The following is a 25144-nucleotide window of genomic DNA, read 5'->3' as shown; positions in this document are numbered from 1 at the left end:
GGCAGAGATTGATAGGTACTTCATTAATCAGGGTGTCAAAGGTTATGGGGAGAAGGCAGGAGAATGGGGTTGAGAGGGATAATAAATTCCCATGATGGAATGGCATAGCAGACTTGATGGGCCGAATGGGGTATTCCTGCTGCTGTGGCTTATTTATCCATCTCCAGTAGAGGGAAGAGTTTCTATCTCCCCGATGTACATCCCTCAGGATTTCGTAAGCTTGATAGTACCCCGTTATACTCTAACCTCCAGCTCAAAGCCTATTACTCTAACCTAGCTTTTCAGAATCAGCTTTATTATCACCGGCATGTGTTGTGAAATTTGTTAACTTAGCAGCAGCAGTTCAATGCCGTACATAATATAGAAAGAAAAAAAATTAAATCGATCACAGTAAGTATATATGTGCATATCGAATAGATTAAAAACAGTGCTAAAACAGAAATAATATACTTTTAAAAAAGTGAGGTAGTGTGTTCTGAATTGCAGTGTGTGTGCCTTTAGGTTTCTGTACCTCCTTCCTGATTGGTAACAATGAGAAGACAGCCTGCCCTAGGAGGTGAGTCTCCTCTTGAAGACGTCTTGCTGACTGTGGAGCTACAAGCATTGGTTCTGATGCTGCCCGACCTGCTGAGTTCATCCAGCGTACTGAAAGGGTTGCTTTGATCACAGCATCGGCAGTTTATTTTGTGTTTATAATTTTAACACTTTTTGTAGCTTAATTCAGTCCTGTGAAGTAGCACCCCCCTCCATACCAGACAGTGATGCAGCCTGTCAAAAATGCTGTCCATCTATAGAAGTTTTTGCTTGTTTTGGTTGACAAACGAAATCACCTCAAACTGCTAATGAAATATAGCCACTGTCTTGCCTTCTTTACAACTGCAAAGGTATATGTTGGGACCAGGCTAGATCCTCAAAGATCTTGACATCTAGGAACTTGAAACTGCTCACCGTCTCCACTTGTCTTTTATTTTGAGGCTTGCACTTTATTCCATTGTAAAGCACTTTGAACCATATCGTTTGTATGAAAAGTTATCTATAAACAAACTATTACTGGGTTCACAAACAAAAGAAAATCTGCAGATGCTGCAAATCCGAGCAACACACACAAAATGCTGGAGACACTCAGCAGTCCAGGCAGCATCTATGCACGAAAGTACAGTCGTCATTTCGGGGCCGAAACCCTTCTTATCACGAGGCCGGCCCGGCCGGCCGACGGGAAAAGACGCAGGCGCTTCATTAGCTGCCGGCAGCGGGGGCCGGCAAGGAGTGGAGTGTTGCGAGGCGCATGCCTGGGCCGCACGTTCGGTGGTAGGGGCGGGGCCACGCACGTGCCGCGGGGGGTGGAGGGAGGGAGAGAAAGGGGCGGGGCCACGCACGGGCTGACGGTGGTGTGCAGCGCCATGGCGGAGTTGAGCATCGATCAGAGCAGTCTGCCCGCTGTCAATGCAGGTAGGAGGCTATCTGACGCCTATCCCCCCCCCAGCTCCCCTCGTCCCCCGGCCACTCTTCTCTATTTCCCCCCACCCCCGTTTCTCCTCACTCCATTTTCCCAGTCCTGCCACGGTCCCCTTCTCCCCGAATTCCCCACTTTCCCCGCTCATCTCCTTTTCCTGCCTCTCACACCACTCCCGATCTTCCTCACCCCACATCTCACCCCCTTCTCAGTTTTTCCTTGCCCTGGTCCTCACCCCTCTACCTCTCTCCCCCAGTACCTCCTGGCCTCGCCCTCATTCCCCAGTGGACCCTCTTCTTCGATCAGCCCGTCCCTTGTGTCCTCGGTCCCCCTTCTCTCCCCACCCTCCTAACATAGAAACAGGCCATAGCAAAACATCGGTTCGAATTTGCCAAATGTCTGAGGATTTTTAACAATCTAGAACTAGACCTGCTGCCTGTTGTAGGGATACGATCACTGTTTGTGTCTGGACTCCCGTCTCACACACCTGGGATGACCTGCTGGAGTGCCCGATTGTCAGGTTGGCATTTTGGGAGGTCTTGCACAAGCCAAAAGTGGTCACATCCAACAGGATGTCCTCGCCCAACGGAGATGCTTGCCAGGAATGCTGTGTATGCAGGGCCCTCAGCATTGTTAATGATCCCTTCCATCTGTCCAGCAATCTGATTGACTCCCTCCCAAACATCAGGCAGGCGGTACTAGAGTATTAGGACAAGGGCTGTTAGAATGGGAAACAGCTTCTTCCTCCGGGCCATGAGACTAAACTCTCTGCCACCACCCAGGTCTCATCACGTATGAAGAAGCACCAGTAGTGTTATATAGTTTACTTCTTAACGTGTGTCGTAAATGCACCTTATTATTTGTTAATTTATTTGTGGTAAAATTGCTTCACGTTGTGTGTGAGTTATATGTACTGTGTTGTACCCCTTGGTCCGGAGGAGTTTTGTCTCATTTGATGATGCTCATGTGTATCGTCTTAATAATAAACTGAACTTGAATATGAGCTTATTTCAATTGGTTACAGTTGTGTTAAAGGACAGAGTCTGCCTGGGACATCAGCTGTTCTGAATCAGTAACCCAGTTAAATATGAGGTCAGCTGTTCTGAATCAGTAACCCAGTTAAATATGAGGCAGTTTGTTATCAAAACGTGATAATTGCATGCTGTCATTTTTCACAAATTTGTTTCCAGTTTTGACCTTCCTCAGTTGATTATTTATTCTGTGGCTACACAATACATCTTTTTTTTTCTCACCTCATGAGTCTGGGGTCTGTACAAAGAGGGACTTGCACCTATTGCAGATCACCTCTGAAGACTGGTGCTTACAGGCCCTCTGTTGGTCAGGGTTGATCATGAATGTTGCGTCCTTGCTGTCTACGTGATACACAAGCCAGGGCAGCAAGCTCTTGCCCATGCAGCAAACTCCGCTTCTCCACGTAGCTGATGAATCTAAAGGAGAATTAGAGATGGATATAGTTTGGCACCAGCGGTGTCACAGGAGTTGTCAGTCACTGTGGAACTCAACATCAGACTGCCTAACGGACTCCACACCTCCAGATTTTTCCTTAGGGAAGCCTTCCCCATGAGTGGGTATAGCCACAAGGCAGCGGAAGTTTGAGGCCAGATTCTTGCTCCTCCTGGATGAGCTGCTAACCACGGCTGACAAGGCCAACTGCCTGAAGCAACTGGTTTTAAGATGCCACCAGCTGCCTTCACCCCTTCTCCTGTCAGTAGAAATGGTTCTACAGTTTCTACTGTTAGGCGCTGTTTGAGTCGCATGCCATTGGGAGCATTTAATTGGTGGTGGGAGGTTATCCCCACTACCACCCTCCCAGCTATAACAACTTCAGGAACTGTGGTAGCATATAAGTACTTCGATAATGAATTTATTTTGAAATGATCCAGATGGCTTTCTGCAGTTGTGATAAAATTTGTTTGGGAAACCCAGACTTATCGTCTCTCCCTCATGCTTCCTCATAACCATCCAAAAACAAAATACATGCACCATAATGTTTTATAGGGCTCAGTTAGTGTACAGCTTGCGCAGATGGGGTTAACATTCGGAAATCAGAGGTGTAAAGTCCCTTGTTGGAGGAACAAGAGCTTTGACTGGCAGTCAATCCAGACATCGGAAGTTCGGAGAGAAAGGGACTTCAGTCAGATCCACCGCCCGAGTATAAAAGGCAGGACCGGTTCACGGCAGCTTGGTAGAGCTTTGACCACCATTTCGGCATTTGGGATTAATTATTAAGAGCAAATTAAAGGAAGGCAGGGGCAAGCGTGGTGGCCATCGTCTGAGTGGACATAGTCAGAGTGGTGGTTTTAAGGCTTTAGCTCTTCAAGGCTTCCGTGAAGAGAGGCTTCACTGAGAGAAAGCAAGGAAAGAAAACCTCAGGTTCTCTCATTCTGTTTATATTTGCTCATCTAGGTAGAAATGACAGGCAGGGTGGTGAAATGCTGCTCTTGTGGGATGTGGGAAGGCAGGGAGACCTCCAGTGTCCCTGACAACTACAACTGTATCCAGCTGCAGCTTCTAACAATTCATGTTCAGAAGTTGGAGCTGGATCTGGCAGAACTCTGGATTAATCAGGAGGCTGAGGGGGTGATAGACAGGACATATAGAGAGATAGTTACACCCAAGGTGCAGGACACAGGAAACTGGGTGACAGTCAGGGAAGGGGTTAAGGAGCCAGTGCAGAGCTCCGCGGGTCTTCAGACATACCAGAGGCCCCATCAGCATCAACATCGGGAGCAGAGCACTGTGAATTAAATAAAAATACAGAGGGGTAAGCAGGCAGCCATTGTTGGGAGTGGACCAGCAATGAGAGTGGGAGCTTCGACTCGAGGAGAAGAGGCTGAGACCAAAGACACAGGTTAGAAGATTTGATCTTGGTTGCCCATTGCACAGTGCAGGCAGGATGGCAGGTATGGCAGTGGAATGCTCCTCCTGTAGGATGCAGGAATTCATGGAACTTGATAGTTTCCCTGGTGACTACACCTTCTGGAAGTGCAGCCAATTCCAGCTCATGAAAGACCGCATTAGGGAGCTGGAACTGGAGTTGAATGAACTTAGGATCACTCGGGAGTCAGAGCGTTTGATAGGTACGACTTTTAAGCAGGTAGTTACACCCAGAGTGCAGAATGCGGGGAGTGGATGGGTGAACACTGAGACAGGTAAATGGAGAAGGAAGTCAGTGCAGGGTCCCCCTGGGGCCATTCCCCTCAGCGACAGGTTTACCCCTTTGAAAACTGATGGGGAGATGACCTACCTGGGCAAGGCAGCAGCAGCCAGACCAATAGTAATGTGGTTGGCTCTGAATGGTAAGGTGAAGTCAGGCAGAGCAATAGTCATAGGGGACTCGATATTTAGGGGGACAGATAGGAGATTCTGCAGCAGCAAAAGAGGCGCCAGGATAGTGTGTTGCCTCCTGGGTGCTAGGGTCCAGGATGTCTCTGAGGGGTTGCAGAATATTCTTGAAGGAGAGGGTGAGCAGCTGGAGGTCGTGGTACATGTTGGTACCAGTGACATAGGCAGGAGAGGGGTAGGGGTTCTGTGCAGTGAGTTTAGGGAGTAAGGAAGGAGGCTGAGGAACAGGATCTCCAAGGTGGTGATCTCTGGATTACTCCCAGTGCCACGAGCAAGTGAAGGTCAGAACTGGAAGATCGCGCACATGAATGAGTGGCTGAGAAGGGGGTCCGGGGGACAGAGTTCAAGTTCTTGGACTGTTGGAACCTTTCCTGGGGAAGGGATGCCCTGTACAAGTGGGATGGGTTGCACCTGAACTGGAGGAGATCCAATGACCTGGCAGGGAGGTTGCTAATGCTGTGGGGAGGGTTTAAACTAGACTTGCAGGGGAATGGGGACCAAAGTGAAGAGGCAGAGGATGGGGCAGTTGGCGCTCAAGTGGGGAGTTTGTGAGGAAAGAAGTAGATGATAGAGCAAAGATGCTCTCATCCAGCTGGTTTGAGATGTGTCTACTTTAATGCACGTTATATAAGCAAGGCAAATGAACTTATAAAGCACTGGTGAAGCCTCCCTTGGAATATTGTGAACAGATTTAGGTCCTTTACCTTAGAAAGGATGTACTGAAACTGGAGAGAGTTGAAAGGAGGTTCACGAAAATAATTCCAGGATTGAATGGCTTGTTATATGAAGAGTGTTTGGTGGCTCTGGGCCTGTTTCCACATGAATTAAGAAGAATGAGAGGTGACCTCATTGAAACTTACTGAATAGTGAAAGACCTTGATAGAGTGGATGTGGAGAGGATGTTTCCAATAATGGGAGAGTCTAAGACTAGAGGAACAGCTTCCGAATAGAGGGGCATCCTTTTAGAACAGCGATGAGAAGGAATTTCTTTAGTGGTGAATCTGTGGAATTTTTTGCCACAGGCAGCTGTGGAGGCCAAGTCTTTATGTATATTTAAGGCAGAGGTTGATAGATTCTTGCTTGGTCAGGGCATGTAGAGATATGGGGCACTCACAACATGCTGGAGGAACTCCAGCTGAGTTCCTCCAGCATGTTGTGAGTGTTGCTTTGACCCCAGCATCTGCAGATTATTTTGTGTTAGAGATATGGGGAGGAGGCAGGAGATTGGAGAGATGAAATAATGGAGTAGACTCGATGGGCCAAATGGCCTAATTTTGCTCCTACTTTGTTCAAATCCAATGTCATTTGTAAGGCGTCTGTACATCCTCCCTGTGGAAGGCAGGGGAGGCTTCGGTTGCCCTGGTTTCCTCCCACAGACCAAAGGTGTATCGGTTGGTAGGCTATTTGGTCATTGTGAATTGTCCTGTGTTTAGGCTGGGGTTAAGTAGGGGGTTGCTGGGTGGCACTACTCGAGGGGCTGGAAGGAGCTGTTCTGCGCTGGCTCGCTAAATAAGTGAATTTTGTAACTTGGATTCAGATTTTAAATTGGATCTTACCTTTGTATTGCTCTGTGAGATTGCATCAGAGGGCATTGGAGAGTGGGGCCATCATGCCATTCGTAATGGTCGGGTTATGGTGATCCCATACAGCATTACGCTACAAATGTTGAAAGTACCACTGAGTGCTGAGGAAGAACCAAGGCATTTAGAAATGTCTGTTCATGGACATAAAGAATAATAAATAAAGTGTCTGGAAGACACAAAGTGGGCTGTCCTTCGTTATTCGTGGTGTAGGGTAGAACAGCAGGGAGGTCATGCAAGGTCATTGTACGACACTGGTTAGACCATAGCCCAGGCACTGTGTATTGTTGGCTCACCACGTTACAGGAACGGTGTGATTGCACTGGAAGGGATTCACAGGGTTTTCCAGGACTCGTACTACAGCCATTAGGAAAGATTGAGAATGTGGGATTATCTTCTTTTGAACAGAAAAGGCCGAGGGAAGACTTACTTGAGATACATTACATTGACTGCCTCGAATTTCCATACTGCATAGCCTTATATTTTTCTAACCTCCATGTTCCTATCTAAGAGTCTCTCAAAAGACCCTAGTGTATCCGCCTATACCACCATCACTGGCAGTGTATTCCACTCACCCACCACTCTCTGTGTGAAAAACTTAACCCCAAAATCCCCTCTGTACCTACTTCCAAGCACCTTGTAACTGTGTCCCCTCATGTCAGCCATTTCAGCCCTGGGAAAAAGCCTCTGGCTATCCACACGATCAATGCCTCTCATTTAGATTAGATTATGAAGACACTCAGTCCTCTTTTATTGTCATTTAGAAATGCATACATGCATTAATAACTGATACAATGTTTCTCTGGAGTGATATCACAGAAAACAGGACAAACCAAAGACTAACACTGACAGAACCACATAGTTATAACATAGTTACAGCAGTGCAAAGCAATATCATAATTTGATGAAAAGCAAACCATGGGCACGGTAAAAATAGTCTCAAAGTCCCCGAGTCGATCGACTCCCGAGTCTCTGATAGCAGGCGGCAAAAGGGAGAAACTCCCTGCCATAAACCTCCAGGCACCGTCAACTTACTGATGCCTTGGAAGCAGCCGACACTGAGTCCGTCCGTCCAAAAACTTCGAGCTTCTGACCAGCCCCTCCAATACAGCCTCCCGAGCGCCATCCTCTGCCGAGCGCTTTCGACCTAGCCCCGGCTGCTGAAACAAGCAAAGCCCAGGTTTCGGGGCCTTCTGCTCCAGAGATTCCGGTTACCACACAGTAGCAGCGACAGCAAAGCGGGCATTTCAGAAGTTTTCCAGGTGTTCCTCCGTATTCTCACGTCCGTCTCCATCAAATCAGATTGTGCACGGTCCCCTACTTGACAGATTACAGATATCATTCACTAGAGAGGCCGTGCGTGTTGATAGAAATATACAGAATTATGAGGGGTATAGATAGGGTAAATGCAAGCAGGCATTTTCCACTGAGGTTGGGTGAGACTAGAGCCAGAAGTCATGGGTTAAGAGTGAAAGATGAAATGTTTAAGGGAAACACGAGGGGAAACTTCTTCACTCAGCGTGATGAGAATGTGGAACAAGCTGCTAGTGGAAGTGGTGGGTGCAGGTTCGATTACAACATCTAGTGAAGTTTGGATAGGTAAGTGGACACAAGGTGTATGGAGGACTCTGGTCCATGTGGGGGTTGATGGGATTAGGCAGAATAATAGTTTGGTATGGACTAGATGGGCTAAGGGACCTGCTTCTGTGCTGTAACGCTAGATGACTCTAAATGAGTGTGCTGACTGGAGACACCAGAGACTGCAGGTCTGGAACTTGGGCAACACAGAAAAAGATGGAAGAACTCAGCTGATCAGGCAGCATCTGTGGAAGGAAATTGAAATGTCAGCTATCCATTTCCCTCTATTGTTGCTGCTTGACTTAGCAAATTCCTCTGCCATTGGGCTGAGTAGTTTTTGTCCAAAATGTATCCAGTATCCTGTTCTACCTCACTGTGCTGTCAGGTAGCTGAGCCACACAAACCTCCAGATAACACACATCAAAGTTGCTGGTGAACGCAGCAGGCCAGGCAGCATCTGTAGGAAGAGGTGCAGTTGATGTTTCAGGCCGAGATCCTTCGTCACTGCAAACCTCCAGATGTTCTTTTTAAATCTCTCTGGCACATGGTTGCTTTCGTTATTCAGGAGGGGTGAACCAGAATAGGAATCCTGTTCATGGATAGATATTCTAAAGGTTTGTTTGATTAATCAGGAATTTATACAGAATTTTGGCTCTACATTTTAAGTAATGAGTACATGGGTATTTTCTCTGATATCCCATCCAGTGTGTAAGCTTCTGACCTTCTGCTCTCGCTACAAACATTGTGTCTGAGGTGCAGGAGCCTTGACCAAATGCATTTGCCTCACGCTGAACTGTCTCCGTGGCTATGGACTCATTTTCGAGGACTCTGTGGTTCATGTTTGGTGTGTTATTTGTTTACTTTTTATACAGTTTGCACAATTGGATGTTTGTAGTGTGGGGATTTTTCATGCATCCAGTATTGTGTTTCTTTGTTTTCTGGCTGCCTGCAAGAAGATTTTATTTATTGGGATGCAGTGTGGAATGGGTCCTCCTGGACCTTCGAGTGGTACCACCCAGCAACCCCCCCCCCCCGCCCTCGATTTAATTCACGGGACAATTTACAATGAGCAGTTAACCTGCCAACTGATATGTCTTTGGACTGTGGGAGGAAACCAGAGCACCCGGAGGAAACCCATGCAGTCACAGGGAGAATGTACAAACAGGAATTGAACCCTGGTTGCTGGTACTATAAAGCATTGTGCTAACCCACTAAGTGACCATGCCGCCCATGAACCTCAGACCTGAATTTTGAGCTATGAGATTGGGTTGCTGGTCTTTCATCAAGGAGAATTTCTATGCAGGGAAAAAAATTTTCCATTCCATAAATCTGACCGACTTTATCCCTGAAGTAAAAAGTTTGTCATTTTTACCGAGGCTTCTAACTCTTTTTCTGAAAGGTTGCTCTCTCAAATATACCACACAAGAGCAGAAGATCCAGAAACTTCATTTACAGAGATTTTCCCATCTAAAACTTGTCACCCCTGCCCCCATCCTAACCATTCTGAGATCGTTGTCACCATATAGATTGTAGTATGTAGAGAAAGACACCACATTGAACCATAGCCAGTGGTTGCCAATAATGTTCATGTTCTCAGACAGGAGTGAGGTAGTGAAAATTTATTTCTCCTTCCAGTATTTTGTTTTCTTTTTTTTTTCCCCAATTCCCCTTCCCCAATCTGGCCTCTTACTTCTTCTCCTCACCTGCCTATCACCTTCCCCGGTACCCCTCCTCCTTCCCTTTCTCCCATAGCTGTATCATCAGCAAATTTGTAGGTGGACTTTGAGCTATGCCTAGCCATCCAATCATGGGTAGAGAGAGTGTAGAGCAGTGTGTTAAGCACACACCCCTGAGGTGCACCAGTGTTGATTGTCAGCGAGAAGGAGATTTTATCACCAAACTGCACAGATTGTGGTCTTCTGGTTAGGAAGTTGAGGATTCAATTGCAGAGGGAGGTACAGAGGCCCAGGTTGTTAAACTTCTCAATCAGGATTGTGGGAATGATGGTATTGAATGCTGAGCTATAGTCGATGAACAGCATCCTGATATATGTGTTTGTGTTGTCCAGGTTGTCTAAAGCCGTGTGAAGAGCCATTGAGATTGCATCTGCCATTGACCTATTGTGGTGACAGGCAAATTGCAATGGGTTCAGGTTCTTGCTGAGGCAGGAGTTCAGTCTAGTCATGGCCAACCTCTCAAAGTATTTCATCACTGCAGATGTGAGTGCTTCTGGGTGATAGACATTAAGGCAGCTCACATTATTCTTTTTGGGCACTGGTATAATTGTTGCCTTTTTGAAGTGGGAACTTCCACCCATAGCAGGGAGACGTTGAAAATGTCCTTGAATACTTCCACCAGTTGGTTGGCACAGGTTTTCAGAGCCTTACCAGGTACTCCATCGGGATCTTCCTTCCTCCTCCCCCCCCCCCCAACATCTTTGTTTTATGCTTTCCCCCTTTCCTTCCAGTCCTGATGAAGGGTCTTGTCCTGAAACATTGGCTGTTTATTCATTTTCGTAGATGCTGCCTGATCTGCTGAGTTCCTGCAGTGTTTTATAACTATATAACCATATAACAATTACAGCGCGGAAACAGGCCATCTCGGCCCTTCTAGTCCGTGCCGAACTCCTACTCTCACCTAGTCCCACCGACCTGCACTCGGCCCATAACCCTCCATTCCTTTCCTGTCCATATATCTATCCAATTTAACTTTAAACGACAACATTGAACCTGCCTCAACCACTTCTGCTGGGAGCTCGTTCCACACAGCTACCACTCTCTGAGTAAAGAAGTTCCCCCTCATGTTACCCCTAAACTTCTGCCCTTTAACTCTCAACTCATGTCCTCTTGTTTGACTCCCCCACTCTCAATGGAAAAAACCTATCCACGTCAACTCTTATCAATCCCCCTCATAATTTTAAACACCTCTATCAAGTCCCCTCTCAACCTTCTACGCTCCGAAGAATAAATACCTAACTTGTTCAACCTTTCTCTGTAACTTAGGAGATGAAACCCAGGCAACATTTTAGTAAATCTCCTCTGTACTCTCTCAATTTTATTGACATCTTTCCTATAATTCGGTGACCAGAACTGTTTTGTTTGTGTTGCTTGGATTTCCAGCATCTGCAGAATCGCTTGTGTTTAAGATTCTCTCTCTGCCTAACTGATCATTATTATTGAGGGGAAATACTTGTAACAGGAGATTTATAGGAATAGGGGTTGAGCGAAAAGAAAACTGAAAATGATCTGGCTGGGTTATGTGGGAGTATTCCAGAGAGCTGGCAGGTAGGAGATTGCCACATAAGCTGATCTTCTATCACATAAGCCAGTTATGAGTATGCTCGAAATTTGCAGAGTTTACATTTTTGTTTCAGATTCATTTTACGATACATAGAAGAGCTGACTTGAATTCTAAGCATAATCTCAACAGATTACAAGTGTCTGTTGACACATTTATAATTTTATGATCACATGCTTGTGTGATGGGGGTCCTTAATGGTGAATACCAACTTTTTGGGACATTGCTTTTTGAAGATGTCCTTGATGTTGGGGAGGCTATGATGCTCTCAGTGGTACACCTGTAGAAATTTGCGTGAGTCTTCGGTGACATACCAAGTCTCTTCTAACTCTGAATAAAATAGAACCACTGTCATGCCTTCTGACAGGCTGCATCTCTGTCTAGTATGTGGAGGCTATTGCACAGGATCGAAAGAAGCTCAGAAAGTTGTAAAGTTAGTCAGCTCCATCTTGGGTACTGTCCTCTGTAGTATCCAAGACATTTTAAAAGAGTCCTGCTGAAGGGACTTGGCCTGAAACGTCAACTGTACTCTTTTCCATAGGTGCTGTCTGGTTTGCTGTGTGTTGCTTAAAGAAGTGGTGCCTCAGAAAGGCGGCGTTCGTTTCTAAGGACCCCCTTCACCCAGGCATACCCTCTTCTCATCGTTAAAATCATGAAGGAGGTACAGAAGCCTGAAGGCACACACTCAGTGATTCAGGAACAGCTTCTTCCCTTCTACCATCTGATTCCTAAATGGACATTGAGCCCATGAACACTACCTCACTTTTTAAAATTTCTGTTTTTGTACTATTTTTAATTTAACTATTTAATATACATAAATATACTTACTGTAATTGATTCACTTTCTTTCTATATTATTGTGTACTGCGTTGTACTGCTGCTGTTAAGTTAACGAATTTCATGGCATAAGGCGGTAATATTAAATCTGATTCCGATTCTCTGTAATTGCATCAATATATTGGGCCCAGCATAGGTCTTTAGGGACATTGACACCCAGGAACTTGAAACTGCTCACCCTTTTACTTCGGATCCCTAGACGAGGAATGGTGAGTGTTTCCTCGACCTCCCCTTCCTGAAGGCCACAATCAAGGCCTAAGTGCCTGTACTGTGCTGTAATGTTCTCTTTGGAGAGAAATGGATGAGAGGTGACTTGATAAATGTGCACAAGAGGATAAGAGGCATAATTAGAGTAGACAGCCAGACACTTCTCGGGGCTGAAATGGCTTGTACAAGGGGAAAAATTTTAAAGTGATTGGAGGCTGGAAGGGTTAGATTGATCTTGGATAAGGTTAATATGTTGGTACAATATCATAGGCTGAAGGTCCTGTAATGTGATGCAGTGTTCTATGAAAAGACCAGATCTTTCTTGGCTGTCTTCATTTGTTCCGTCATGGTGAGCTGAAGTTCAGGAAATGGAAATGTTCCAATTGTCCAAATCAACTTGTCTAATCCTTCAGTATGTGGCTTTGTGAATACAGGACAAAAGTCATTATATTCCAGTCCCCTCAAAATTAATGCTAACATTGCATTTGCCTTTTTTTACCACTGACTCAACCTGCAAGATGTTGGAGTCAATTGTTAAGGAAGCGATTTTGGTGTACTTGGAAGCACTTGAGAAAATAGGCCAAAGTTAGTATGGTTTCTTTAAGGAGAAATTTTGCCTAACAAATCTGTTTAATTCTCTTGTTAAAATAACAGGCAGGATAGACAAAGGAGAGTCAGTGGATTTGGACAAGGTGCTGCTCATGAGACTGATTAACAAGTTGAAAGATTACAGGAAATATTCTAATTTGAATAAAGCATTGGCTGATTGACAGGAGGCGAAGAGTGGGAATAAAGGGACCCTATTCTGGTTGCTGTGGGTGACAATGGTGTTCCATAGGGGTCAGTTTTGGAAGTGCTTTATGTCAATGACGGTGGATAGCTTTGTGGCCAAGGTTGCAGATGCTACAGAAGCAGAGAGTCTGCAGAAGGACTTAGCCAGATTGGAGAATGGGCAAAAAAGTGGCAGATGGAATATAGTGTTGGGAAGTGTATGGTCATGCACTTTGCTGCAAAGAATAAAGGTATACACTATTTTTCAAAATGGGGAGAAAATTGAAAAATCTGAGGTGCAAAGGGATTTGAGAGTCCTTGTGCAGGATTCCCTAAATGTTAATTTGCAGGTTGAATCAGTGGTGAGGAAGGCAAATATAATGTTAGTATTTATTTCTAGAGGACTAGAATATAAAGGCAAGGATGTAGTGTTGAGACTTTATAAGACATTGGTGAAAACACACTCAGAGTATTGTGAGCAGTTTTGAGCTAGCATTGGAGAGGGTCCTGCAGAGTTTAATGATAATGATCCTAGGGGTGAAAGGGTTAACCTGAGCATTTGATGGCTCTTAGGCCTGTACTTACTGGAGTTCAGAAGAAAGAGGGGAGATCTCATTGAAACCAGTGGGATATTGAATTGCTTAGATAGAGTGGATGTGGAGAGGATGTTGCCCATAGTGGGTGAGTCTAGGACTAGAGGGTACAGCTTCAGAATAGAGGGATGTCAACTTAGAACAGAGATGAGGAAGAATTTCTTTAGCCAGAGGTTAATGAATCTGTGGAATTCATTGCCACAGGGGGCTATGGAGGCCAAGTCATTGGCTATAATTGAAGCAGAACTTGGTAGTTTCTTAGTTAGTCAATGTGTCAAAGGTTACGGGGAGAAGGCAGGGGATTGAGAGGGATAATAAATCAGCCATGTTGGAATGGTGGAGTAGGCTCGATAAGCTGAATGGCCTCATTTTGTTCCTATGTTTAATTGTCTCATGGTCTAATTGTTGAGCACTTGGTGACATGAACGCACTACAAAAGACCAGGAATACAGAGTATGCAAGCTCCACCATAGAACATAGAATAGTACAGCACAGTACAGGCCCTTTGGCCCACAATGTTGTGCCGACCCTCAAACCCTGCCTTCCATATAACCCCCCCACCTTAAATCCCTCCATATACCTGTCTAGTAGTCTCTTAAACTTCACTAGGGTATCTGCCTCCACCACTGACTCAGGCAGTGCATTCCACGCACCAACCACTCTCTGAGTAAAAAACCTTCCTCTAATATCCCACTTGAACTTCCCACCCCTTACCTTAAAGCCATTTCCTCTTGTATTGAGCAATGGTGCCCTGGGGAAGGGGCGCTGGCTATCCACTCTATCTATTCCTCTTATTATCTTGTACACCTCTATCATGTCTCCTCTCATCTTCCTTCCCTCCAAAGAGTAAAGCCCTAGCTCCCTTAATCTCTGATCATAATGCATACTCTCTAAACCAGGAAGCATCCTGGTAAATCTCCTCTGTACCCTTTCCAATGCTTCCACATACTTCCTATAGTGAGGCGACCAGAACTGGACACAGTACTCCAAGTGTGGCCTAACCAGAGTTTTATAGAGCTGCATCATTACATCGCGACTCTTAAACTCTATCCCTCGACTTAGGAAAGCTAACACCCCATAACCTTTCTTAACTACCCTATCCCCCAGATGTACCCCCAGATCCCTCTGCTCCTCCACACTACCATGTATCCTGCCATTTACTTTGTACTCTGCCTTGAAGTTTGCCTTCCAAAGTGTACCACCTCACACTTCTCCGGGTTGAACTCCATCTGCTACTTCTCGGCCCACTTCTGCATCCTATCAATGTCTGTCTGCAATCTTTGACAATCCTCTACACTATCTACAACACCACCAACCTTTGTGTCGTCTGCAAACTTGCCAACCCACCCTTCTACCCCAACATCCAGGTTGTTAATAAAAATCACGAAAAGTAGAGATCCCAAAACAGATCCTTGTGGGACACCACTGGTCACAATCCTCCAGTCTGAATGTACTCTCTCCACCACCACCCTCTGCCTTCTGCAGGCAAGCCAATTCTGAATACACCGGGCCAAACTTCCCTGGATCCCATGCCTTGTGACTTTCTGAATAGGCCTGCCATGTGGAACCTTGTCAAATGCCTTACTAAAATCCATATAGATCACATTCACTGCACTACCCTCATCTATATGCCTGGTCACCTCCACAAAGAACTCTATCAGGCTTGTTAGACACAATCTGCCCTTCACAAAGCCATGCTGACTGTCCCTGATCAGACCATGATTCTCTAAATGCCCAGAGATCCTATTTCTAAGAATCTTTTCCAACAGCTTTCCCACCACAGATGTAAGGCTCACTGATCTATAATTACCCGGACTATCCCTACTACCTTTTTTGAACAAGGGGACAACATTCGCCTCCCTCCAATTCTCCGGTACCATTCCCGTGGACAACGGGGACATCAAGATCCTAGCCAGAGGCTCAGCAATCTCTTCCCTCGCCTTGTGGAGCAGCCTGGGGAATATTCTGTCAGGCTCCAGGGACTTATCTGTCCTAATGTATTTTAACAACTCCAACACCTCCTCTCTCTTAATGTCAACATGCTCCAGAACATCAACCTCACTCGTATTGTCCTCACCATCATCAAGTTCCCTCTCATTGGTGAATACCGAAGAGAAGTATTCATTGAGGACCTCGCTCACTTCCACAGCCTCCAGGCACATCTTCCCACCTTTATCTCTAATCGGTCCTACCTTCACTCCTGTCATCCTTTTTTTCTTCACATAATTGAAGAATGCCTTGTGGTTTTCCTTTACCCTACTCGCCAAGGCCTTCTCATGCCCCCTTCTTGCTCTTCTCAGCCCCTTCTTAAGCTCCTTTCTTGCTTCCCTATACTCCTCAATAGACCTATCTGATCCTTGCTTCCTAAACCTCCTGTATGCTGCCTTCTTCCACCTGACTAGATTTTCCACCTCACTTGTCACCCAGGGTTCCTTCACCCTACCATTCTTGATATTCCTCACCGGGACAAATTTATCCCTAACATCCAGCAAGAGATCTCTAAACATCCAGCAGAAAGGAAGTCTCAAAGCAGAATTGGGGCAGATGCGAGGTAATTTTTTTCGCTATTGAACCGTCAGCAATAATGATCTCATGGCCAGTTTCCTGTTTTTGTTTCTGACGGGTTATTTCTGTGTTGTATATTTGAGTTGGTCAGTTCCAGCCGGTCATTTCCTGTGTTGTTCACTCACTGTATTGTTTGTGGGTTTTATGTCAGAATCAGGTTTCTTGTCACTGATATGTCATGAAATTTGAGGCAACAGTACTTTGCAATACATAATAATAAAAACTATAAATTTGAACAACAAGATATATATCTAAACAACAGGAATATATCTAAACAACACTCCTGATGAAGGGTCTCGGCCTGAAACGTCGACTGTACCTCTTCCTAGAGATGCTGCCTGGCCTGCTGCGTTCACCAGCAACTTTGATGTGTGTTGCAAGATATATATCTATCCTGACGGTAGCAATGAAAAAGGGTTTTTAATATTTCAGTAATATTTGTGTAATATTGTACATGGATTGCTTGAAGCATTCTTTCCTTTTGTACATAATTCATTTTGGGTTATATGTAGGAAGTATGCAAAGGGCATGTGCTGGAATCAGGAGCAACACGCAATCTGCTGGAAGAACACAATGGGTTGAGCAGCTTCAAAAAGGCAGCATGTGTCATTAAGGACAGGACCTCTTCTCACTGCTACGACCCTGTGCAGTGCCCCCCCCCCCCATACCACACAGGTATCAAATGCGCATGTATATAATTATTGTAATTTATGGTATATTTTATGTATTGCAATGTACTGCTGCCACAAATCAACAAATGTCATGATATATGCCAGTGATATTAAACCTGATTCTGATATGTGGGAGGGGGAAGGAATTGTTGATATTTCGGGTTGAAATCCAAACTAGATCGGGTCCCAATAGAGGAATTTGACCGATAAATGTCAGTGATTCCTCTCCACCCCCTCTGCTGCTCAACCCACCGGGATCCTCCAGCATATAAATGTTGTTCAATGGAGAGTACAGGGCTGTGACTCTCTCAAAGTTCAAAGTAAATTTTATCAAGGTACATATACGGTACTGTGCAAATGTTTTAAGCACAATTATATAGCAAGGGTGCTAAGACTTTTGCACAGTACTGTATTTGTCAACTTGGAGCAGAGGGCAAGTTTGTCAATCTGGTGGGAGCAAAATATGACAGGAATGGGGAGGGTGGAGCACCGTCGGGGGAGGGGGTGTGGAATGGGTGGAAGAGAAGGAATGCCAGGAGGCGCGGGTGCAGACACTTCCAGCCCTGAGACTCTAGGCAAGGTCATTTGATTCTGGACAGTTGGTGCTTCCCACTCCCTCCCTTCCCCTTTTCCCAACAGTGATTCCCCTCTCCCTGCCCCCCTCCCCCTTCCCACTGGCAGTCCTCAATAGAGACTGATATCAGAATCAGGTTCATCAGCACTCACATATGTTATCAAATTAGTTTTTTTGTGGCAGCAGTACAGTACAATACATAAAATGACTACAGTACTATGCAAAAGTCTTAGGCACCCCAGATACATATATATGTGCCTAAGACTTTTACACTGTAAGGTATGTCACCTTCGTACACATGTCACTTGAGATTCATTTTCTTGCGGCATTCATAGTAAATAGAAAGGAAACAATAATCAATGAAAAACCGCACATGACAGAGATGGCAACCAAGGATAACAATCTATGCAAGTACATACATACATACATACATAAGCAAGCAAGCAATAAATATCAAGAACACGAGGTTCAGAGTCCTATTAAGTGAGTGCATAGGTTATGGTGAGTGAAGGTATCCACTGTGGTTCAAAAGCCTGATGGTTGAGGGGTAATATTTGTTACTGAACCTGATGGTATGAGACCTGAGACTCCGTACCTTCTTCCTAATGGGAGCAGCAAAAAGAGAGCATGGACTGGATGGTGGGGTCTCTGCTGCTTTCCAGTGATAGCGTTCCCTGTAGATAATGCTCAATGGTGGGGAGGGCTTCACCTGTCATAAACTGCCTTGTATCCACTACTTTTGTAGGATTTTCCATTCAGCAGTATTGGTGTTTTCAAACCTGTCCATGATACAACCTGTCTATATACTCTCCACTGCAAATCTATAGAAATTTGTCAAAGTGTTAGATAACATTTTGAATCTTCTCAAACTTCTTATAAAATAGAGGCTCTGTGGTGCTTCTTCCTAATTGCATGAGTGTGCTGGCCCAGGACAGGTCCTCCGGAATAATAACACCAGGAAATTTAAAGTTGCTGACACTTTCCATCTCCGATGGAGGGTGGCTCATGGATCTCTGATTTCCTCCTCCTGAAGTCAATAATCAGCTCCTTGCTTTTGCTGACAGTGAGGAAGAGGTTCTTGTTATGGCACCGCTGGGCCAGATTGTCCATCTGCTTCCTATATACTGGCTGATTCGTCACCACCTTTGATTCAGCCAGTGATAGCGGTGTCATCAGCAAACTTAAACATGGCATTGGAACTGTGCTTATCCTCCATAATTAGGCCTCTCTACTAAAAGAAGGATGAACTGCAGTTGAGGTTTAGCGGATAGATTCCTGAAAAGTTTATTGCAGGTGGAAAGATCAAACGTTGTGGTGGAACAGTTTCAAGGGTTGGCCATTTGAGACTTGAGATCAGAGGACACTTCCAAAAGTGGCGAATCAGACAATAATGTGGGTATTCCATTTTTTTTTCTCATATTCTGGAGCTGAGTGTATCTAGGTACGGGAAGGTAGTGTTTGGTATCTTCATTTGAATCTCCCAGGGAAATATTCTGATGCAGAGATTAGCAGGAATCTCTTTTGTAAAATCTCAGGGGGTTTCCACTACTTCCTATGGCTGTAAAGTCCTCATTCTTGGTTTAATTGGTGGTTGAATGAATTAAATGTTTAATTTGAGAAGTGTTTTTGATTCAGGCTACATTGCTATGACTGAAGTAAAATTAATCAGGGTTATAGAACACAAGAGATTCTGCAGATGCTGGAAATCCAGAGCAACATACACAAAATGCTGGAGGAGCTCAGCAGGTCAGGTAGCGTCTATGGAAATGAATAAACTGTCAACGTTTTGTGCTGAGACACTTCGTCAGGACTGGAAATGAAAGGGCAAGATGCCGGTATAAGAAGGTGGGGGAGGGGAAGGAGGACAAGCTGGAAGGTGATAGGCAGAGCCAGGTGGGTTGGGGGACGGGATGAAGAAGCAGGGAGGTGATAGGTGGAAAAGGTAAAGTGCTGAAGGATGAGGAATCTGATAGGAAAGGAGAGTGGACCATGGGAGAAAGGGAAGTAGGAGAGGCACCAGGGGGAAGGTGATAGGCAGGTGAGGAGTAAAGGTAAGGGGCCAGAGGAAGGAGGGGAGAGGGAAACATTACTGGAAGGAGAAATTGATGTTATTGCCATCAAGTTGTGACTTCCTAGATGAAATATGAGGTGTTGCTCCTCCACCCTAGGAGAAGCCTCATCATAGAAGAAGAGGAGGCTATGCACCACATATGTTAGAGAAGATAGAATACAGAAAGCATTCAACTTTACTTACTACATGTGTATTGAAACATAAGATGAAATCTGTCATTTGCATTAATATCCAGAATGTGCTGGCTCAGCCCGTAGGTGTTGCCATGGCCACAGATTCTGGCGCCAACATTGCATGCCCAATATGCTTGGAAGAACAACACAGAGCACAGTGAAATGGAACATAGAAGTTGCCCCATCACATCTCTGCCAAGCCTTTGAATTAGTCAGTGAATGTGCAGATACAGTAAATTCTGGTTAATTGGGCCTTTGGTTAATTGGGACAGCTCTTATTTGGGACAACTCTTCAAGAACAAAAACAGTTTTTGAATAGCATCAGTTGTGTGAGCATGTGTAATGTTGTTCATTTGGGCTGATGGACACTGATTCAAAAAGTAGAGATTTTTTTGGATCATTTTGTTTTTTATTTTGACTTCCTTTGGAAAGCAATGAAGGCAGTCTGTTATTTACACAAGGTGTCTACAATGATATTGTTCATTTACAGTCAATCAAAAGACCACGTCAGCATACACTGGATGAATTCCTCCATCGATAAATATTAGGAATTAATACGTAGTTTGATAGTACTGTAGAGGTATTGGTAGTGTTCTAATTTGTTCTGTATTTCATTTAAATGCATAATTTGTTTTTATTATGCTAGAGGACTCTCTGATTACCAGCACTGCCACTAGTAGACAATTTCTCCTTTAGACTATAAAAAAACACTTGGAAATACATCTCCTGTGTTCCAAATCTTTTGTGGAAGCAGTACAGTGCTATATATATATATATATATATATATATATATATAATGCTATGAATAGTAACAAGGAAATTATACAGCATATAAAAGATTAATTAAATAAGTAGAGCAAAATAGTGAGATGGTGTTCATGGGTTCATTGTCAGTTCAAAATCTGGCGGTTGGGAAGAAACTGTTCCTAAAATGCTGAGTGTGTGTTCAGGTTCCTGTACCACCACCTTGATGGTAGCAATGAGAAGGGGGCATGCCTTACAACCAAAAGGCATAGGAGTAGAATTAAGCCATTCAGCCCATCGAGTCTGCTTCGCCATTCCATTATGGCTGATCTCAGATCCTACTCAACCCTATGCACCTGCCTCTCACCATATCTTTTGATGCTCTGACTGATCAGGAAACAATCAACATCCACCTTAAATATACACACTGACTTGGCCTCCACCACAGTCTGTGGCAGAGCATTCCACAGGTTTACTACTCTGGCTAAAAGAAATTCCTCCTTACCTCTGTTCTTAAGGGTCGCCCCTCAATTTTGAGACTGTCCCCTCTAGTTCTGGATACCCCCACCATAGGAAACATTCGCTCCACATCCACCCTATCTAGTCCTTTCAGCATTCGGTAGGTTTCAATTAGATCCCCACGCGATCTTCTAAATTCCAGTGAGTATAGGCCCAAAGTTGCCAAACGCTCCTCATATGTTAACCCCTTCATTCCAGAATCATCCTTATGAACCTCCTCTGGACTCTCTCCAATGACAACACACCCTTTCTGACATGAAGCCCAAAACTGTAACAATACTCAAGTGTGGCCTGACTAGTGTCTTATAAAGTTTCAGCATTATCTCCTTGTTTTTATATTCTATTCCCCTTGAAATAAATGCCAACATTGCATTTGCCTTCTTTACCACAGACTCAACCTGTAAATTAAACTTCTAGGAGTTTTGCACAAGGACTCCTAAGTCCCTCTGCACCTCCGATGTTTGAACCTTCTCCCCATTTCGATAATAGTCTGCACTATTCTTCCTTTTACCAAAATGCATCGTCATATATTTCCCAACTCTCTATTCCATCTACCACTTTTTTGCCCATTCTTCCAATTTGACTAAGACCTGCTGCAATTGCATTGCTTTCTCAGCAGTACCTACCCTTCCACCTATCTTCGTATCATACACAAACTTTGCCATAAAGCCATCAATTCCATTATCTTAATCATTGACAAACAATGTCTACGGAATTTATAATTTTATGAACACATGCCTGTGTGATGGGGGTCCTTAATGGCAAACGTTAATGTGGCCAGTTAGAAAGCTCTCCATGATATATCTGTAGAAATTTGCAAGAATCTTTGTTCCTCAGATTATATTCTGGAACCCTCTAGCACTCTGGAAGTTATTTCACCAAAAGTACTTCAGTGATTGAGATGTATAATTAATGCTGGTCCTGCCAGAGATCTCCAGGTCCCAAGAAAAGTGAAGACAATGACTTATTCTTCAAGCTGTGAAGGGCTCAGCCATAGTTATTTGTGAGTTTCTGTGCAATGGATGGGCTTGGAAATACCAGAAATGGTTGAGAGTGAAAATGAAACAATTTCACTGCTTCAACAAGTTAGGAAGTACGAAGAATTTGAAGGTAATGACAATCATCTTGAATGTTTCAATGAAAATGAAGATTTGGAGGATGCAGTCATCAAAAGCATTGTATGTAGGCAGGCCATTATCTGCACTAGGTGTCTGCATTGATTTTGTTTATTTACAGTCAATGAAAAGAATGCAGCAGTGTACACTGGATGAATTTCTCAGTCGATAACTATTAGGAACTACAGTTTTATCTGAACAAAGTAGTATCTAATTTGTTCATTATTTCATTTAAATACATAATTTGTTACTCAGTTTGTCCTTTTTATACAGTCGATTATCTTTTTTTGTACCTTAACGATTTCAATGAATTGGCGTAGCCACTTAATTGGACCAAAATGTACTGGTCCCGATGTGTCCCAATAAGCTGGAATTAACTGTATAGTATTGGAAAGATTTATATGTATAATTATGTATAATTACTATAGTGTTCAGTTTGAATGTGTTTTCAAAAGATTGTTGGTGCCCTGCAGAGAAGATTATTTAAATAACGAAATTCTGAGGATGCTGGAAATCATGAGCAACACAAACACCCTGCTCATGGATTGTTTGTCCCACTTTCATAAGGAAGGAGACTATGTAGTATCCACGCCAGGACCACCAGACTCAAAAACAATTACTTTCCCCAAGCAGTAAGGCTGATCAACACCTCCACCCACTAACCCACCCCTCCACACCCCCAACCACCACTACTTTATCATTTCCTGTCAGAGTCACCTTATGTACAGACACGCCTGTGCCTAGTGTCACTTTATGGACATACAATCAATCTATGTATATAAGCTATCTTATGTATTTATATTTATTGCGTTTTTAATTACTAGTTTGTTTTTCATTATTGTGTGTTTTTTTTGTGTTGCATTGGATCTGGAGTAACAATTATTTTGTTCACCTTTATACTTGTGTACTGGAAATGACATTAAACAATCTTGAACCTTGATTGCGATCTTGCTGGAGAGCTCTCAGCCTAAAATATTGACTGTTTATTCCCTTCCACGGATGTCCGCTGACTTGCTAATTTCCTTCGGTATTTTGTTTTGCCCACAAAGATGATTTTTAAGAGTCTAAGAGATGTGTCATAAGGACATTACACCCACATTCCTACCCTGCCATTCAGCATAATCGTAGCTGATCTCTCTCACCATCGAGAAATCAGTGGATCTCCGTTCATGATGCAGCCACGGACTGAGTGACCACACCTTTTTTGGAGGAGTGAAGTCGACAGATTCACCATCATTAGAGTGAGGAAATTTCACCTCATTTTAATTCCAGGTGGCTGACCCTGTATTTTGAAACTGAGTACGTTTAAAAAGAACTGCAATTCTCAGAGAGGAAGGGAAAAGAAAACAAGAAAAAGAAAATTGCCAGAAGGAGTAATCGATGTTCATGGTATCAGTTTGGAGGTTTCCTAGATGGAATATGTGGGGTCTTGAACGTACAGTACAGTGGTCTATGATGTGCCGACCTTTTAACCTACTCTGATCAATCTAACCCTTCTCTTTCACATATGCCTCCATATTTCTATCATCCATGAGTCTAGTTAGAAATTTCTTATGTCCCTAATGTATCTGCATCTCCCTCTGGGTTCACGCACCCACCACTCTGTATGTTAGGAAAAAAATCTTACCTTGGAAAGGATAATGTAGGTAGAGAGTATCTTTTCCCCAGGATTGAAATGTCTGATACCAGAGGACATGTATTTAAGGGGAGAAGGGGTAATTTCAAAGGAGATGTGAGGGACAAGATTTTTTTATTACAGAGAGTGGTAGGATACTAAAATGATATGGTTGTAGAGACAGATACTTTTTAAGAGATGTGATAAGCTTGTGCCACCATCCAGGACATGCCGTCTTTTTGTTGCTGTCATCAGGAAGGGGTACAGGAGCCTCAGGACCCACACCACCAGGTTCAGGAACAACTGTCAGGTTCTTGAACCAGAGGGGATAACTTCACTCACCCCAACACTGAACTGTCCCCACGATGTTGTGGTAGTGGCAGATACATTGAAGAGACTTTTAAGAGACGTTAAGATAGGCACATGAATGTGAGGAAAATGGAAGCATATGGATGCTGTGTAGATGGAAGGGATTAATTTAGTTGGCCATTTGATTAATAATTTAATTGGTCCAGCGCACCATTGTGGGCCGAAGGGCCTGTTCCTGTGTTGTACTGTTCTATGTTACATACCTACACTGGTTTGTCAAAACATTCAGTTCTGGGCAGCACCACAGGGTTTATTGACTGTTTAAGGTGTGGTATGTGTGCAAATACAGTAAGGTTTAATTATAGATTACAATTGTTGTGCAATTGGAGTGTTTGCAAAAGCTTTGAAAGTTTTCTGTATCTCCCTAATGTTAATAAAGGAAATAAACTGATTGAAGACATTCTTGATGTCACACTCAGTGAAATGATGTGATTTCAAAGGCACTCACTCTCACCTGACCTAGAACTGAGCTCTTTAGAACATCAAATGATACAGTCCAGGCTCTTTACTCCACAATGTTGTGCTGACCTTTTCACTTACTCTAAGATCAATCTACCCCTTCCCTCCTTTTTCTATTGTCCATGTGCCTATCTCAGAGTCTCTTAAGTCCCTAATATATCTGCCTCTGGCAGGGTGTTCTACACACCCATTAGTCTCTGTGTAAGAAACCTACTTGTGACATCTCCCCCTATATTTTTCTGCAATCCCTTAAAATTATTCAAGGTTGTTTACTATAGTTATTATTCTATTATGGATTTATTGAATATGTCCACAAAGAAATGAATCTGAGTGTTGTAAAGGGTGAATATATGTACTTTGATAAATTTACTTTGAACATTTAAAGCCATTTCCGTACACAAGTGAAGTGCGTGGGATGGTTTGAGCAACGATGATACGGCATTGGTGTGGGCTTCACTGTCACCAGTCTTGGGTAGCGTAAGTGGCCTCACACCCCACTCTGGGACTGTTCATTTGTTTTGCCCCTCTGGGTCAATGCCAGAATTTGGATGGGTTTCACAATGCTGAGGTTTGTAGCAATGATAATG

The 25144-nt window shown here is 44.0% G+C and overlaps 1 protein-coding gene across 2 annotated transcripts in view; it reads left to right on the top strand.

The window, feature by feature from the left end:
- Positions 1-1371: 1371 nt before the first annotated feature.
- ccdc50a (coiled-coil domain containing 50a) overlaps positions 1372-25144 on the top strand; it is a 152143-nt gene continuing 128370 nt past the window's right edge. For both annotated transcript variants that reach the window (XM_063045251.1, XM_063045249.1), the window contains exon 1: positions 1372-1449. In XM_063045251.1, coding sequence (XP_062901321.1) covers positions 1401-1449 — 49 coding nt within the window. In that variant the 5' untranslated portion in view covers positions 1372-1400. The remainder of the gene's footprint in view (positions 1450-25144) is intronic.

The sequence above is a fragment of the Mobula hypostoma genome, chromosome 4 (genome assembly GCF_963921235.1).
Source record: "Mobula hypostoma chromosome 4, sMobHyp1.1, whole genome shotgun sequence".
Classification (NCBI taxonomy): domain Eukaryota; kingdom Metazoa; phylum Chordata; class Chondrichthyes; order Myliobatiformes; family Myliobatidae; genus Mobula; species Mobula hypostoma.
This window is presented reverse-complemented; position numbering and strand designations above follow the sequence as displayed.